Source organism: Podarcis gaigeae (assembly GCF_964106915.1).
Source record: "Podarcis gaigeae genome assembly, chromosome: 1".
NCBI classification, from domain to species: domain Eukaryota; kingdom Metazoa; phylum Chordata; class Lepidosauria; order Squamata; family Lacertidae; genus Podarcis; species Podarcis gaigeae.
Genome location: NC_139678.1, coordinates 40,829,242 through 40,842,003, shown reverse-complemented (window position 1 = coordinate 40,842,003; position 12,762 = coordinate 40,829,242). Strand labels below are relative to the sequence as shown.

Sequence of the window (12,762 nt, the reverse complement as noted above, 5' to 3'; positions counted from 1 at the left end):
GTTACACCTAAAGTGGCTGTCTTGTAGAGATGCCTAGTTTCAACCCTCTTGCAGTATTCCGTACTACGAAGGAGCAGCAAAGCAGCAAGCTCATTGGCCAATCAACAAATTACATTTTTGAGTTTTCTGATTTTAAGATGTCATTTCAGTAGTTCTTGGTGTGCTAGAACTGGGAGGGATAGGATTACAGCTTACCAGAGCATAGGAACAAACATCATCATCATCATCTCCAGTCTTGTCAGCCAATGTCTGCTCATGAGAGGTGAGACAGAGACAATTGTATCCCCTGCTGCTGGCATGTGTTAGGATAGATGTAGAGTGAGTCAAGGTAGTGACAGCAAGGTCAGGTGTGCATGCACCTGTCCCAACATATTGTTTCATAGGACCACTGACCCACAACCCCTCCCCAAATGCAGAGATAAGCTGTTACTGCATGTAATTCCAATGTCGTCAACTGATGACAGAAAAATAAAATTCGAATGAAAGATTGGGTCCAGAGATAGATAGTTGGAATTCTACTCATGCAACCGGGGTTCTCCTGGTTCACGACTCAGCTGCTGCCCCTGAAGACTGAGGGAACATTTAGTACAGAGTGTAATGGGACTGGAACAGGGAGGGGTGCTGCAACAGAATGGGGAACTTCTGCAAAGACATGTCTGGATCCAAGCCATAGTGCCTGAAGAAATTATTTTTAAATAACTTCTGAGCTTGCATCAACGTGACACTCTTTCTGCTCTGAAAACCTATCGCATCCGCAGATGTCCATACAAAACTAGGGAGAAGATAAAAGAGAAGCAATAGGAAGACAATGTAATGGTATCTCAGGGTGGTGTAGGATTTTTGCCTTGAGAGATTTCCACCTTTGGCTGTGTCTGAGCCCAGTAACTGACATACTTGGCAGTTTTCATGTTGTCTAGCAATGGCAGTATGTGTAGCTCTGTACATCTGGCACACATATGGTTTGGTTTGCATTTGATTACTAGCCAACAAATTGAGGACCGCCACATTTGCAGGAGGAATCATCCACAGATGTTTCTTAGGAGAGGGTGACATTTTCTATTCCTGAAAAAGGTAGAACGGCGCTATCGTTGCTGGACAAAAGACAACAATATTAAGCACAGAGACTGGTTTTGTCGCCTTGTGGTGTAGTTCGAGCTCTCCGTTGGAAGAAAATCAAAACCTTTCTGTGCCAGATTAAAATAGGGGATGTGTCTCATAAAAAGCAAATATATATTAGCATTTCATTGCTTCTTTCTAAGCTGGGCATTCCCAGACCTCTGTCTCCTCAACACCATTATTGACTGGAATCAAAGTGCTTTTCACTACTTATATATCTTTGTTGACATACAGAATGACCTTGTAGGTCTCCTTCTTGGAAAATAATTGATACCTGTAGGAAATCCTAAAATGCTGCTTAGAAGTATTTGCAAATTTTTAATAAGTGCTCATTCCAAGGACAGCGTGGAACATCAGGGGTTTGTCAGGATCCCTTCTTTATTAGGTACCCCATCATTCACTCCCACGGAAGTTCATTTGAGACCCAGGCTATTGGAACTTTCACCTCCTTCGTAGTGTATGAATGTCAGCAGAAGCTTCGTCAGGCTTCTTCCTTCCAGCACGGCTGCTGTGCAGCTACAGCACAAAACAGCAAATCGCTGACCAAGGCTGCATACACACACCATACACTTAAAGTATATGCTGGGAATTGTAGCTCTGTGCAGGGTAAACTACAGTTCTAGTGATTCTTTGTATGGGGAAATGTGCTTTAAATGTATGGTGTGATCTCAGCCAAAGCCTCTGTTACATTTTATACTGATGGCGTTGGTGAGGGTGCACGGCGAATCATTTCCCTGTAATTTGGCCCAGGCACAACTTTTCCATAGCACTCTTTGCTCTGTTAGCTGCAGATTACCCAAGAGCTTTGCTGATTTTTGTTTCTAGTGAGAATGGATGTTTGAGAGACTCCCACTCCCCCAAATTGAGTGGAAGGTTCTTCAAGCAGTTTCTTCTACGTTAAAGGCATACATAACATCCTGCAAACAATACCTTTCCTCAAAGCCTTAGCTACAACCCTCTTTCCACAGCCCATCATCTTGCAACCACCCTTTGATGTGCCATGGTTCAAGTAATTCAATAAGCTTTTTAAGAAGGCGAAACAGAAAGCCACATTTTGAAGCCTGCCTTCACATTAGTTGGCAAAGCAATATTTATAATATAAGAAGGTGCTTTTCACTAAGTGTCGTCAGTGACCCATTTAGCCCAGTATTGTGAGTTCTGTCAGAAACATTCAGTGATCTCAAGCAAAGGATTTTCATGACTCTGCATCCCAAAGTCTTTTATTGGAAACCAAAATTGGAGAATTGATTCTGGGGTTTCATTCATGCAAAATCATGCCCTTTGCTGCCTAGCCAATGTAAGAGTTTAACATAATAACAACAATAATTTCACAGTGCCACCAAATTATATATGCATTCAAAGTTCTAGAGAGTTCATCTCCTTAGCAATTTGTGGGGGGGAATGGTAAAGTACTTTTCAACTTTTCTTGTAATAAGTTCATGCAAAGTTTATTCTTTGCCTCATGTCAAATATCTATCCAGTTACAAGGTCAGGAAAACTGGCAGCCGTGAAGACATATATGCATCTCAGTTCTACCCTGTTTAGTGAAACTATTGAGTGAATTTTGTACTGAGAATATTTTCTCTGGCATATGAAAAAGCCCTGGATAATTTGTGATTTTGTGGTTATGGAAGACACATGAGAAAATCATTCAACAGCTGTATTGCATGAATATGATTGATAAGGAGCTGCTGGTTTTGGTAACAGATTACTGTATGCAGAAGTTAAAAACTATGTCACTTTTATAGTATATAACTTCTCTCTTTCTCTCTCTCTCTCTCTCTCTCTCTCTCTCTCTCTCTCTGTGTGTGTGTGTGTGTGTGTGTGTTGTCCATATAATACGGAGCAAGCTCTAATATACAACTCAGAAGTTGGGAAACAATTTCCTTTAAACGTTATATCCTTTGTTCTGGATAATTTGCAGCATATGGTTTTTGTGAATCTGCCTACGGGCACCAAGCCTGATGTGGTTAGGTTAACATGAGTTGCCCGAGTCTTTTGCTCATGACTTCATGCAGCAGTTGAGCTTTCCTAACCTTCTAAGCCCACTTTTATACCCAGACTGCTTTTCTGCCTCATTAATCTTACAGCATTTTTGCATGACAGTCAAATAGTAGAAGGAGCTTTTTGAGGAGCTTATGCATCTGAAATAAAGAGGCTGGATCTGTTAAATTTTTTATCAGTGTAGGATTTATCCCATGCCAACAATAATAAAAAAAAAAAACTGTGTTTGTCTTCAGTACCAGATAGTACTGTAATTCTGGTATATAAAATAGGTAATTTGATAGCCAAAATGGCATAGTGTTTGGAATGTCGGACCTGGACCTCACCTAAGAGACCAGAGAGAAGCTCCCTGGATGATCTTGGTCCAGTCACCAACTCTCAGCCTAACCTACCTCACAGGGTTATTGTGAGGTTAAAATGTGGAGAGGGAGAACCATATACAGTGGTACTTCGGTTTTCGAACATCTCCGTTGACGAACATTTCAGTTTATGAACGCCGTAAACCCAGAAGTAAGTGCTTCGGTTTTCAAACACGCCTCGGATGTCGAACATGCCATGCAGCTTCCACTGAGTGTAAGATCCTAGCTGTCGGCCTAGCTGTCGGCTGTTTAGTTTTCAGATTTTGAACATTTCAGAACTCAAACCGTCTTCCGGAACGGATTACATTCGAAAACTGAGGTACCACTCACTGTACACTATTTTGAGCTTCTTGGAGGAAAGGAAGGAAATTAATGTAGTAAAATTATTATTTTGTGGGAGTAATTACTTAGAATATTTGCTTTTTGGAAGCTGCCAGTCTCTCATGTGAGCAGAATTTCTGCTAGTTAAAGCTTTCTTAATTTAGAGGACTATTTAGACTTAAATCTTTAAGAACTACAAATGCCCACAGCTTTATATACTCTCAAATTAATTATTAGGCTTCCTTAAATCTTGTTCTATCAATACATTGTTCACACTGTTTTGGGGGGGAAGGGGGCAGGAAATGCAGGTATGAAAAAATAGTGAAATTTTAGATATAAAGTGTGTGTGTGTGTGTGTGTGTGTGTGTGTACCGGTATATATGCAAAGTTGTTTTTATAGTAAGTTTATTGTCCTGCTGCCGTCTTGTGTAATGCAGTTAGCAAGTATTTTTATGTGCGGCACTTAGGCTGAATGCATGGTGCTGATCTGCTTTTTGTCCTTGCTGACGGTTATTTTATCCTAATGGGCGCAATACTGTGCTAATTATCCTTATGTATATAAATTCTTCTTGTTGTGAGCAGACACCATAGGGCCACATAAAAACGTTTGCCTCAATTTCCCTACAAAAAAGGAGTCCAGAAACCAGACTTGTCCTAGTAACAGATTTTTAAAGGTAGAGGAACCCAATAAAATTACCAGCTCCTCACAGCATGCATCTATTTCCTTTCGACATATTGTGAGGTGTAGCTGAGATATCCTAACCAAACTGACAGTGTAAGAAGGACGGCTCACCAAGATTAAACGTAAAAATGAGGTTTTAGCAGCTGCTTTGGAATCCAGTTTCTAAATGTGTTAGGCTTTGCTGCAATAATCTCACCTTAGTGAATTCAGGCAGGGGCCCTGCAGCCAAATGTTGCAGTCTGGGCTCAGGTAACTGTGGGGGTGGAAAGATAAAAGTTATCATAAAAGACAAGAGTCTCTGTTCTAAACTGGGTCTTATTTCATGTGCACAAAAATATTTTTAGGATAAAGATAATTATCTAATCTTTTTAGGATTTTTTGGGGGGATTCTAGTGCTTAAAAGTGTAACTGATCTGCATGCAGGTCAATGGAGCATGAGACTTTCATATGCAATGGAATGTTTGGAGAGGCCTGGGAAGAGGACCGATGGGGTCATTGAAGTAGCCCCACCTCTGGCCTGAAATGGAACAGCCCATTTCATTACAGGACGGTTGCAAGATACTTTCTCTTATCGCAACTCTGCAGTGGGAGGTGAGACTTGCCAAAGGTCAGGTGGAGGTGGCTAGCAACTCACCCAAAATATGGGGGCCGGGGGAGAGAGGCTGTATGTGTGTCGTTTGAGTGACAAAGGCAGGAGTCAGCCGTGCTGGATCTACAAATTTTGCCGGGGAGGGGGCAAAAGTCTGCACTGCAAACATCTCACACTCTGATTAAACTAAACATAAACTTTGACATTAACATTAACATTAACATTCACACCTAGGTGAGTTTTGGTCTGACCAATGTATGCATTCCTAGAAGCTCAGTCCAAATTTTTCTGACAGTAAAGCCATTCAGCAGTGGAATGGACTCCCTCAAAAGGTGGTGGACTCTCTCTTTCATTGAAGGTTTCTAAGCAGAGGTTGTCTGGCTATCTGTCATGGATGCTTTAGCTGAGATTCCTGCATTGCAGGGAATTGGACGCGATGACTCTCAGGGCACCTCCCAATTCTACAATTCTGTGATTCACCTTAATAGAAAGGTGGCTTCTTCCATTTTAAAGGATGCATGAGCAGAGCTGTTCCCTTCATTGAAGTAAATGGGAAACCCTGTTCACAAAGGCACTAGATATATGTTGTTGTTGTTGAGTCGTTTAGTCGTGTCCGACTCTTCGTGACCCCATGGACCAGAGCACGCCAGGCACTCCTGTCTTCCACTGCCTCCCGCAGTTTGGTCAAACTCATGCTGGTAGCTCCGAGAACACTGTCCAACCATCTCGTCCTCTGACGTCCCTTTCTCCTTGTGCCCTCCATCTTTCCCAACATCAGGGTCTTTTCCACAGAGTAGATATATGTACCGTGTATGCAACTCTGGATCTGAATGCATTGTAGATTTTAAATAAAGTTCAGTAACAATCATTTCCCATGGTTGTTAAGATCTTATATTTGCCATTTACCTTTTCCCTAACCACCTTTGTTTCCAAGTTAGGCACAGAATCATAACTGACAAGCAGAATTTTAAAGCATTCTAAATGTCATTGGACCTTTTAATAGAATTAATTAGCCTGCCACGGAGAAAATTTACTAGCCTGCTGGTTAATTTCACAATGTAAAATCATGGGATTAGAGGTAGAAGGGGGAGCAACCTTATTACTTTTAAATAATTATTTAAAGATGCTTGTCTTGCCTCTCTCAAACATCACAGAAAAAAAACAAAACTCAGCAAGAGCTTTTAAACTGTTCAGCTGTGAGTGGTCACTTCTCCTTTTATAGGTAAGGCAATATGTGCAGCAGAAATCAAGATACCAGCTATTAACCTTCAGCAGATGCAGAATCATAGCTGGTAGTCAAAGTTATTAATATTCCTACTGTTTTAATTTAAGCAAACAATTTCTCTTTAAGATGCAAACTGAAATGTTATGCCTGGGATACTTACATTTGTGGGTTTTATAAATAATAATTTGTTTTTGGAATAAATGAAAGCCTTTCATGGGTTTCTGTGATATTACATACAAAAGGCGCTTCTGCACAGAGATTTTTTGTGGAATTGGTGCTATTCATGCATACAAGTTTTTCATGTCATCCCCATCAAAATGCCAACCCTCTTCTTTCTTTTACATTTAATTCGAATTTCCTCTTATTGTAGAAAATGTGATCAGTAAAAATAGCCATAGATGCTGGCATGATGAATTGGTTGCGTCCACATTAGTTTCACTTCTGATTACATGGAATTGAAATATCCCCCACATTACAGTAAAAGCCAGTGTGCTAACAGAAACTCTTTCATACAAGAGCACATTTTGTCTTTTTACACCATTCGCTTTACCTGCCACACCATCAGTAGTCTAAAAGAGTCAACTAGTAAACCAAACTCCATAGAAAAAGGTCAATGAAAAATTTCTGCGTATAGAGGACAGCAGCCACCTTCTTTCAGTGTCTTAACTCATAGCTATGTGTAAACCTGCATGGGAGAAACGTTCACATGAAAGCTAACACATTCCCCGGTTTTTTTCTTTGCTGTTTGTGGCAACAGATTAGCCAACAAACCCAGTTGTGACATATTATCTAATTTATGATTTTATATTTTCTACAGCTATACTAAATGTGGATCATTCCATCGTCGACTTAGAAACGCTGGAAGCACTGTATGAGAACGTAAGTATAAAAGGGTCAGTTCCACACTGCTAGTTCACAAATAGAAAGTGAGCTGTGGGCACATATCCCACCTTCATGTCCCATGTTCCCTTTATCCAAATGCTGTCTTTCTGCAACAGAAATGCAGGTTTCCCCCCATTGTCTTTAGTAATAGATGTCTGGTTGAATCCACCTTGAGATACAGTTCTTCTTTTGTTCAGACATTTCAATATTCTATAGTCCTTCATTTTCGTTTTGCATTCTTTCCTCCGGTAATGCCATACTTGTACAATATTCACATGCAGAGCAAGAGTTGAGGGTTCATATGATGGCTAACATTGCTTGGGAGGAACACAGAGTACATACAGGAGCACCGCATGCAGACATCAGTACAACTCCTTCACATGCCAGCCAAAATACACCGGTGGCTGGTTGGCTTCTGTAGGCACTGGTAAAAAGGAGCAGGGCTAGTCTATGAAATTCTGCTCAACGCCCTCTCCTGGCCTTATGTTCTTTCAGTGTTTGAGTATATAATTTGAACCCCACTATAATTGGCCCCGCTATAACTGGTACAGGTTAGAATCTTCTGTGGTGCAAGCAGGATCAGATAACTATTCTGGAATAGCAGTGGTGCCATTGAGGCCAAATCACTGTTGCTCAGATTACAGAGAATCCAGATGCACCCACATGTAATTTGACAGTTCCACTGTATCTTGGGAAATGTAGTTCACATAGCAGTGTGTGATTCAGTCAAGCATACATGTGCAAAGGTTTATGCAGCTTCTGAGAACACTGTGACATCCATGACACAGATTGGGCCTCATCGTGTATTTAATAATAATGTGTGTCAGGCTGTGTATATATTACGAGCCTAAAGTGCAGCCAGGTTGTTCTTTTTTCCAATTCAGTCTGTGGCTTATTTGCGGGAAAATGCAACAGAACACAGAATTTCATAAGACACAACAGGATAGATGTGGACTACAGCTAATGTCATGTGTACACTGCTTCCCAAACCAGTGGTGGGAGCACCCAGGATGAAGAGTGAACAAGAATGTGAACAAGAATTAGCTAAGAATTATACTAGCAATTCAAATCTAATTGTTGTCCATGGTATGCTGAATTGTGTCAAGTGAAACAAAATTGCTTCTACATTGAAAATACCTTATTAGGAAAACCTATCCTGTTCATGTTGCGTGTATGGTTCTGTCAGTCTCTGTTTATAGGTAGGACAGCAGCACCTACCCCTGAATTCTGCCCCTTTCTCCTTGCCACTCCAAGAAGTATTTAGTGATTCCAAAGATGTGGGCATTGAAACACATTGGGTTGTTTTTTTTTCTCTTGAGGCTAAGAAAACTCATTACTGTTTTTTTTCCCCCATTGGAATTGCAGAGAGCGCAGAAGGATGAACTGGAGAAAATAAAGCAGCATTATGACACTTCAAAAGAAGAAGAAGTGAAGCTTCTTGATAAACCAGAACAGTAAGATGGTCCAGGGTTGCTGCCATAGGTTCCTATCATTCAAAAAGTCTTTGGAAAGCAGAACAGTTGGAACAGCACTGCATAGAATAGAATAGAATTGTTCAAAGAAGCTCCCATGTGCCGTATTGTGAAATACCCATCCCAACACTAGAAAGCCCATTCTGACAGATGTCCGCTTATACTTCTGTTGGAAATCTCAAAAGGCCGATATTCCATAAAATTTGGCACTTTATTCTATTGCTGAACTTTTAAAATTAACTTACGCCTACTTTCCTGTCCTTTCCAACCTCCTGCTTCTTTTCCTAGCAAATAACAGTGAACTAATGTTCTAAGCTTCCCAGTGGTATTCATTAAATATAGCAGATATGGATTTAAAACCAAATGCACCACTCCAGTAGGCCAAAGGCTCAGAACAGTCTTTGTTTCATACAGTGGCTCCATTCGCACATTACACTGAGCCAAAGTATGGCTAAGCACAAATATGCAGCTCATGGAGAGGAGATTGCAGCTGGTTTGCTTCTCCCCAGTCCTTTCATCTCAGCCCAGTGTGGTGGTGTTTGAACCTAGGTTCATGGTTCACCTCTCTCTTCCTTAACCACTGGTTGTCACCATGAGATTGGGTTCAGATGACATGCTAAACCCTTATCCACTGTGACACACGTAGGGGGTGGAAGAGAAGTAGGGGAAGTCCTGTTGTGAACACAAGAGTGCAAAATGCATTGTGGTCCTTGTTTCGTTAATCTTTACAAGATCACTTCATTAGGGCTGGCAGAACAATATTACTCTTGATTTCTGTGTTGGGACCAACAGCATAAAGTTGAGTCCCATGGCACTCAATGTGACTTTCTCTCTACAAATTGTGTTTGGAGTGAACCCTAGAAATGGCTGAACTCCTGGGTTCGTATTCAGATCTGGAAGTAATCTGCTCTCTTTGTCAAACAACCGCAGTAGAGTGAGGGGGACACACACAGTTTATATAGAACTGTTCCCGACCAGCAGAGTGCAGTATCTCTCCCTATGTCTCGTTCTTGTTCATGCTGTTTCTCATGTACATTAACTCCAATGTTGAAGTTTTAAGTCTGTCCATTCTCCTTTCATGGTAAATAGCAGCATGCACCATATCTTGTATCACTTAAATCACACAAAAAACTAATTTTATGAAAGGAATTTGACATTATTCGCTGATAAATTGTATTGGATGAATGTAAAATTAGGTAAATAGGGAACTTTTGTGTTATTTTTTCCACCTATTTTTGCAGGTTTCTATATGAGTTATCCCAGATCTCCAATTTCGCAGAACGTGCTCGATGTATAATCTTTCAGTCTGTCTTCAATGAAGGAATAACTGCAGTCCGTCGTAAAGCTGATATTATTAACCGTGTTTCTAAGGTAGTTGTCAGAACCAATTGTAAATTTGTGGTGAAATAATGGATCTGGGCTGGTTCTAAAGCAACTTTACAATAATATGTCTTCAAATAAAGTGGGGGAGGGCGGAGAAGGAAATACAGCAATACAACTCACATTTCATCACCGGAAAATGTATTAATTTACTTTTCATTTCTTATTTAAGACATTTGTGTCCCACCTTTCCTTAAGAAATCCAAGATGGCTAACAATGCAAAAGCAATGAAAATATTTTTAGAACAATGGCAGCATAAACGCAGTGGCTTCATTGCACAGATCCAGCTGTGAAAGCATTAAGAAATAATGTTTACCTTTAGGTTTCTGGATTCAAACTTTAATCAGAAATTGAAAAACTGCTTTTGAAAGATTTCAGTGCAATTCTATTTCATTCTACACCAAAGCATAAAAAGAGGCTAACATTTGAATGGTATGTATGTACTCGTCCTCTGCTTTCCGATATTAAACACTGGCATTCTTCTTTCAGGATTTGCTGGATATAAAAAGTGTGAAAGACATTTTAGGATTGATCCTGGCTTTTGGAAATTACATGAATGGAGGGAACAGGACGCGTGGTCAAGCAGATGGGTTTGGTTTGGAAATACTTCCTAAACTAAAGGATGTTAAAAGTAGAGTAAGTAGTTTTTGTTTTGTTTTTTAATAGAATTTTATTTAAAATTGTCATTTTAAGCAAAGGTGTGCCAAGTGCCAATGTTTCTCTCTTTCTTCCTACAATTCTTTGCTTTTCTTTATGCCTGAGACACAGGCACTGGGATATAGCCTTTCTCCATACAAATTAATGGGTGTTTCTTATTGCTACAGCTTCACCACTACAAGCAGCCATCCCCAGTAGCAAATGACAAGTGAGTTCTTGAACTCACTGGGGACTTTGCCATTAAAGAAAAAAAACCCCAGCTCCACAATAACGTATGCACATATTCTTGTCTCCAGTGTAAGAAAATAGATCTCACAGTTTCGGACATGGATTACAACATTCATGAGTGAGATTCACAGGGCATCGCTTCAGAACTTTTAAGAATTGATTTAGAAGCACGACTCATTTGCCATTTCCCATTCCCAACTTTTATTTATGTAGAAAAAAATATTTTTATACTGCTGCTCATAAAAAGCGTCGGGGTGGTTTACAGCAGTCATACATAAAACCATACAATAAAATTCATATAAAATTTTATAATCAGATGTCAGCTCACTATTATAGAAAGGTGTGTTCTTTAATTGCCTTCCTTAGCTTGGTGGAATAGAAACACTTTCAGCAGGTGTTTGAAACAGAAAGTGTTGCGGAGTATTCCGCAGGACTGAAGGCTCGGTCACTGGTGGAGGAAGAGGAGTGGGCCGCCCCTGGCAGCGCAATCCCAGTAGGGTGCCATCGTGGCTGCCCCCCTGCCTGCGCTGGGCGCCATGCCCCTACAGGTGGCGTGCCCCGCCACCAGGACGCCAGCCCAGACCTCCACCGGCTCTCCGCCCCCCAGTGCCGGAGCATGAAACTCCCCACTGGGCTCGGTTTCTTGTTGTCAAATGAACCTTACCAACTCAGAGAACAACCCAACATTGCTCCTGCAGGCAATCTCAGAGATTGAGCTAGAGTGGAATGGTTCAGGCATCCCCTAAGGTGCCATGGACCTAAGTTCTTCTGGGCATTGAAAATTAACACAAGGACTTTGGACCTGGCTTGGTGGTAGATGGGCAACCTGTTCAGATGTTTTAGCAGTGGCATTACATTTTATCAACCAGGTGTCCCCATCAGCAGTTTGACTGCTGAATTCTGCACCAGCCGGAGCTTCTAAACCAAGAGCATCTCCACAAAAAGCCATGTTACAGTAATCCAGCCTCAAGCTTACCCATGAATGGACTACCATAGTCAAGCTATCGCTGGCCTGGAATGGGTATAGCTGGCGAATCAGACGAAGCTGTTAAAAGGCATTCCTAGCCTCATTTTGTGCAATGTAGCTATCAATTTCTTACACAAAGGATGCTCTGCTAACCAGTGCTTGTATCCAAAGGTGCATTTCTGCACACATAAAGTATCTCTTGGTCTTGCTCAGCTTCATGCACAAGCAGAACTGCTAGAATGCCTACAGATTGCAAGATTTATTGTGCAAGCATGTCTGGAGCAGTACTCTAGCCACTATTTTCCTTTGCTCACAGTTCTTCAGACCCAGACTTGGACTGTTTCTCTCTTTAACTGGCAAGTAACATGGCTACTGTAAATGCTAATCACAGCCACAAATACAATGTAAAAGTTCATGACAGATGTCTATGACTTTTTAAAATAAGTCCACCTAAATTTTGGGGCTTGTATCCATCCAATCTATGTTAAACTGCAATCCTAGACACAATTACCAAAGAAATAAACCCCACTTAACACAGTAGGACTGATTACACATGCATAGGATTGTTCCCCTCGTGATGTCTCATTGCAAAAGAAGTACTGAATAATAAAACAGGAGTGCAATTCTATGAGCATCTGCTGGCTCAATGGGTCTTACTACCAAATAAGTGAGTATAGGATTGGAGCATTAATCCTAAACATTTGTGGAACTTAGTGGGACTTGCTACTGAACAGACATGCATAGTCAGATGCTGTTGGGAGTCTTAGGTCCATTCTGCGCTGCCGGTTGAGTTACCAGTTAGGTTGTGTTGCATGGTTCTTTAAAAAAAATATTTAGAACAAGCAGTTAAGAATTTTGATGCTGCAAAATGGTATTAAA

The 12,762-nt window shown here is 40.8% G+C and overlaps 1 protein-coding gene across 4 annotated transcripts in view; it reads left to right on the top strand.

Moving 5' to 3' along the window:
* The window catches only part of FMN1 (formin 1), a 162,918-nt gene that overhangs the window by 105,303 nt on the left and 44,853 nt on the right, over positions 1 to 12,762 (top strand). For all 4 annotated transcript variants that reach the window (XM_083744317.1, XM_083744315.1, XM_083744316.1 and 1 more), the window contains 4 exons: positions 7,114 to 7,175; positions 8,544 to 8,632; positions 9,892 to 10,021; positions 10,521 to 10,667. In XM_083744317.1, the coding sequence (XP_083600443.1) occupies positions 7,114 to 7,175; positions 8,544 to 8,632; positions 9,892 to 10,021; positions 10,521 to 10,667 (428 nt within the window). The remainder of the gene's footprint in view (positions 1 to 7,113; positions 7,176 to 8,543; positions 8,633 to 9,891; positions 10,022 to 10,520; positions 10,668 to 12,762) is intronic.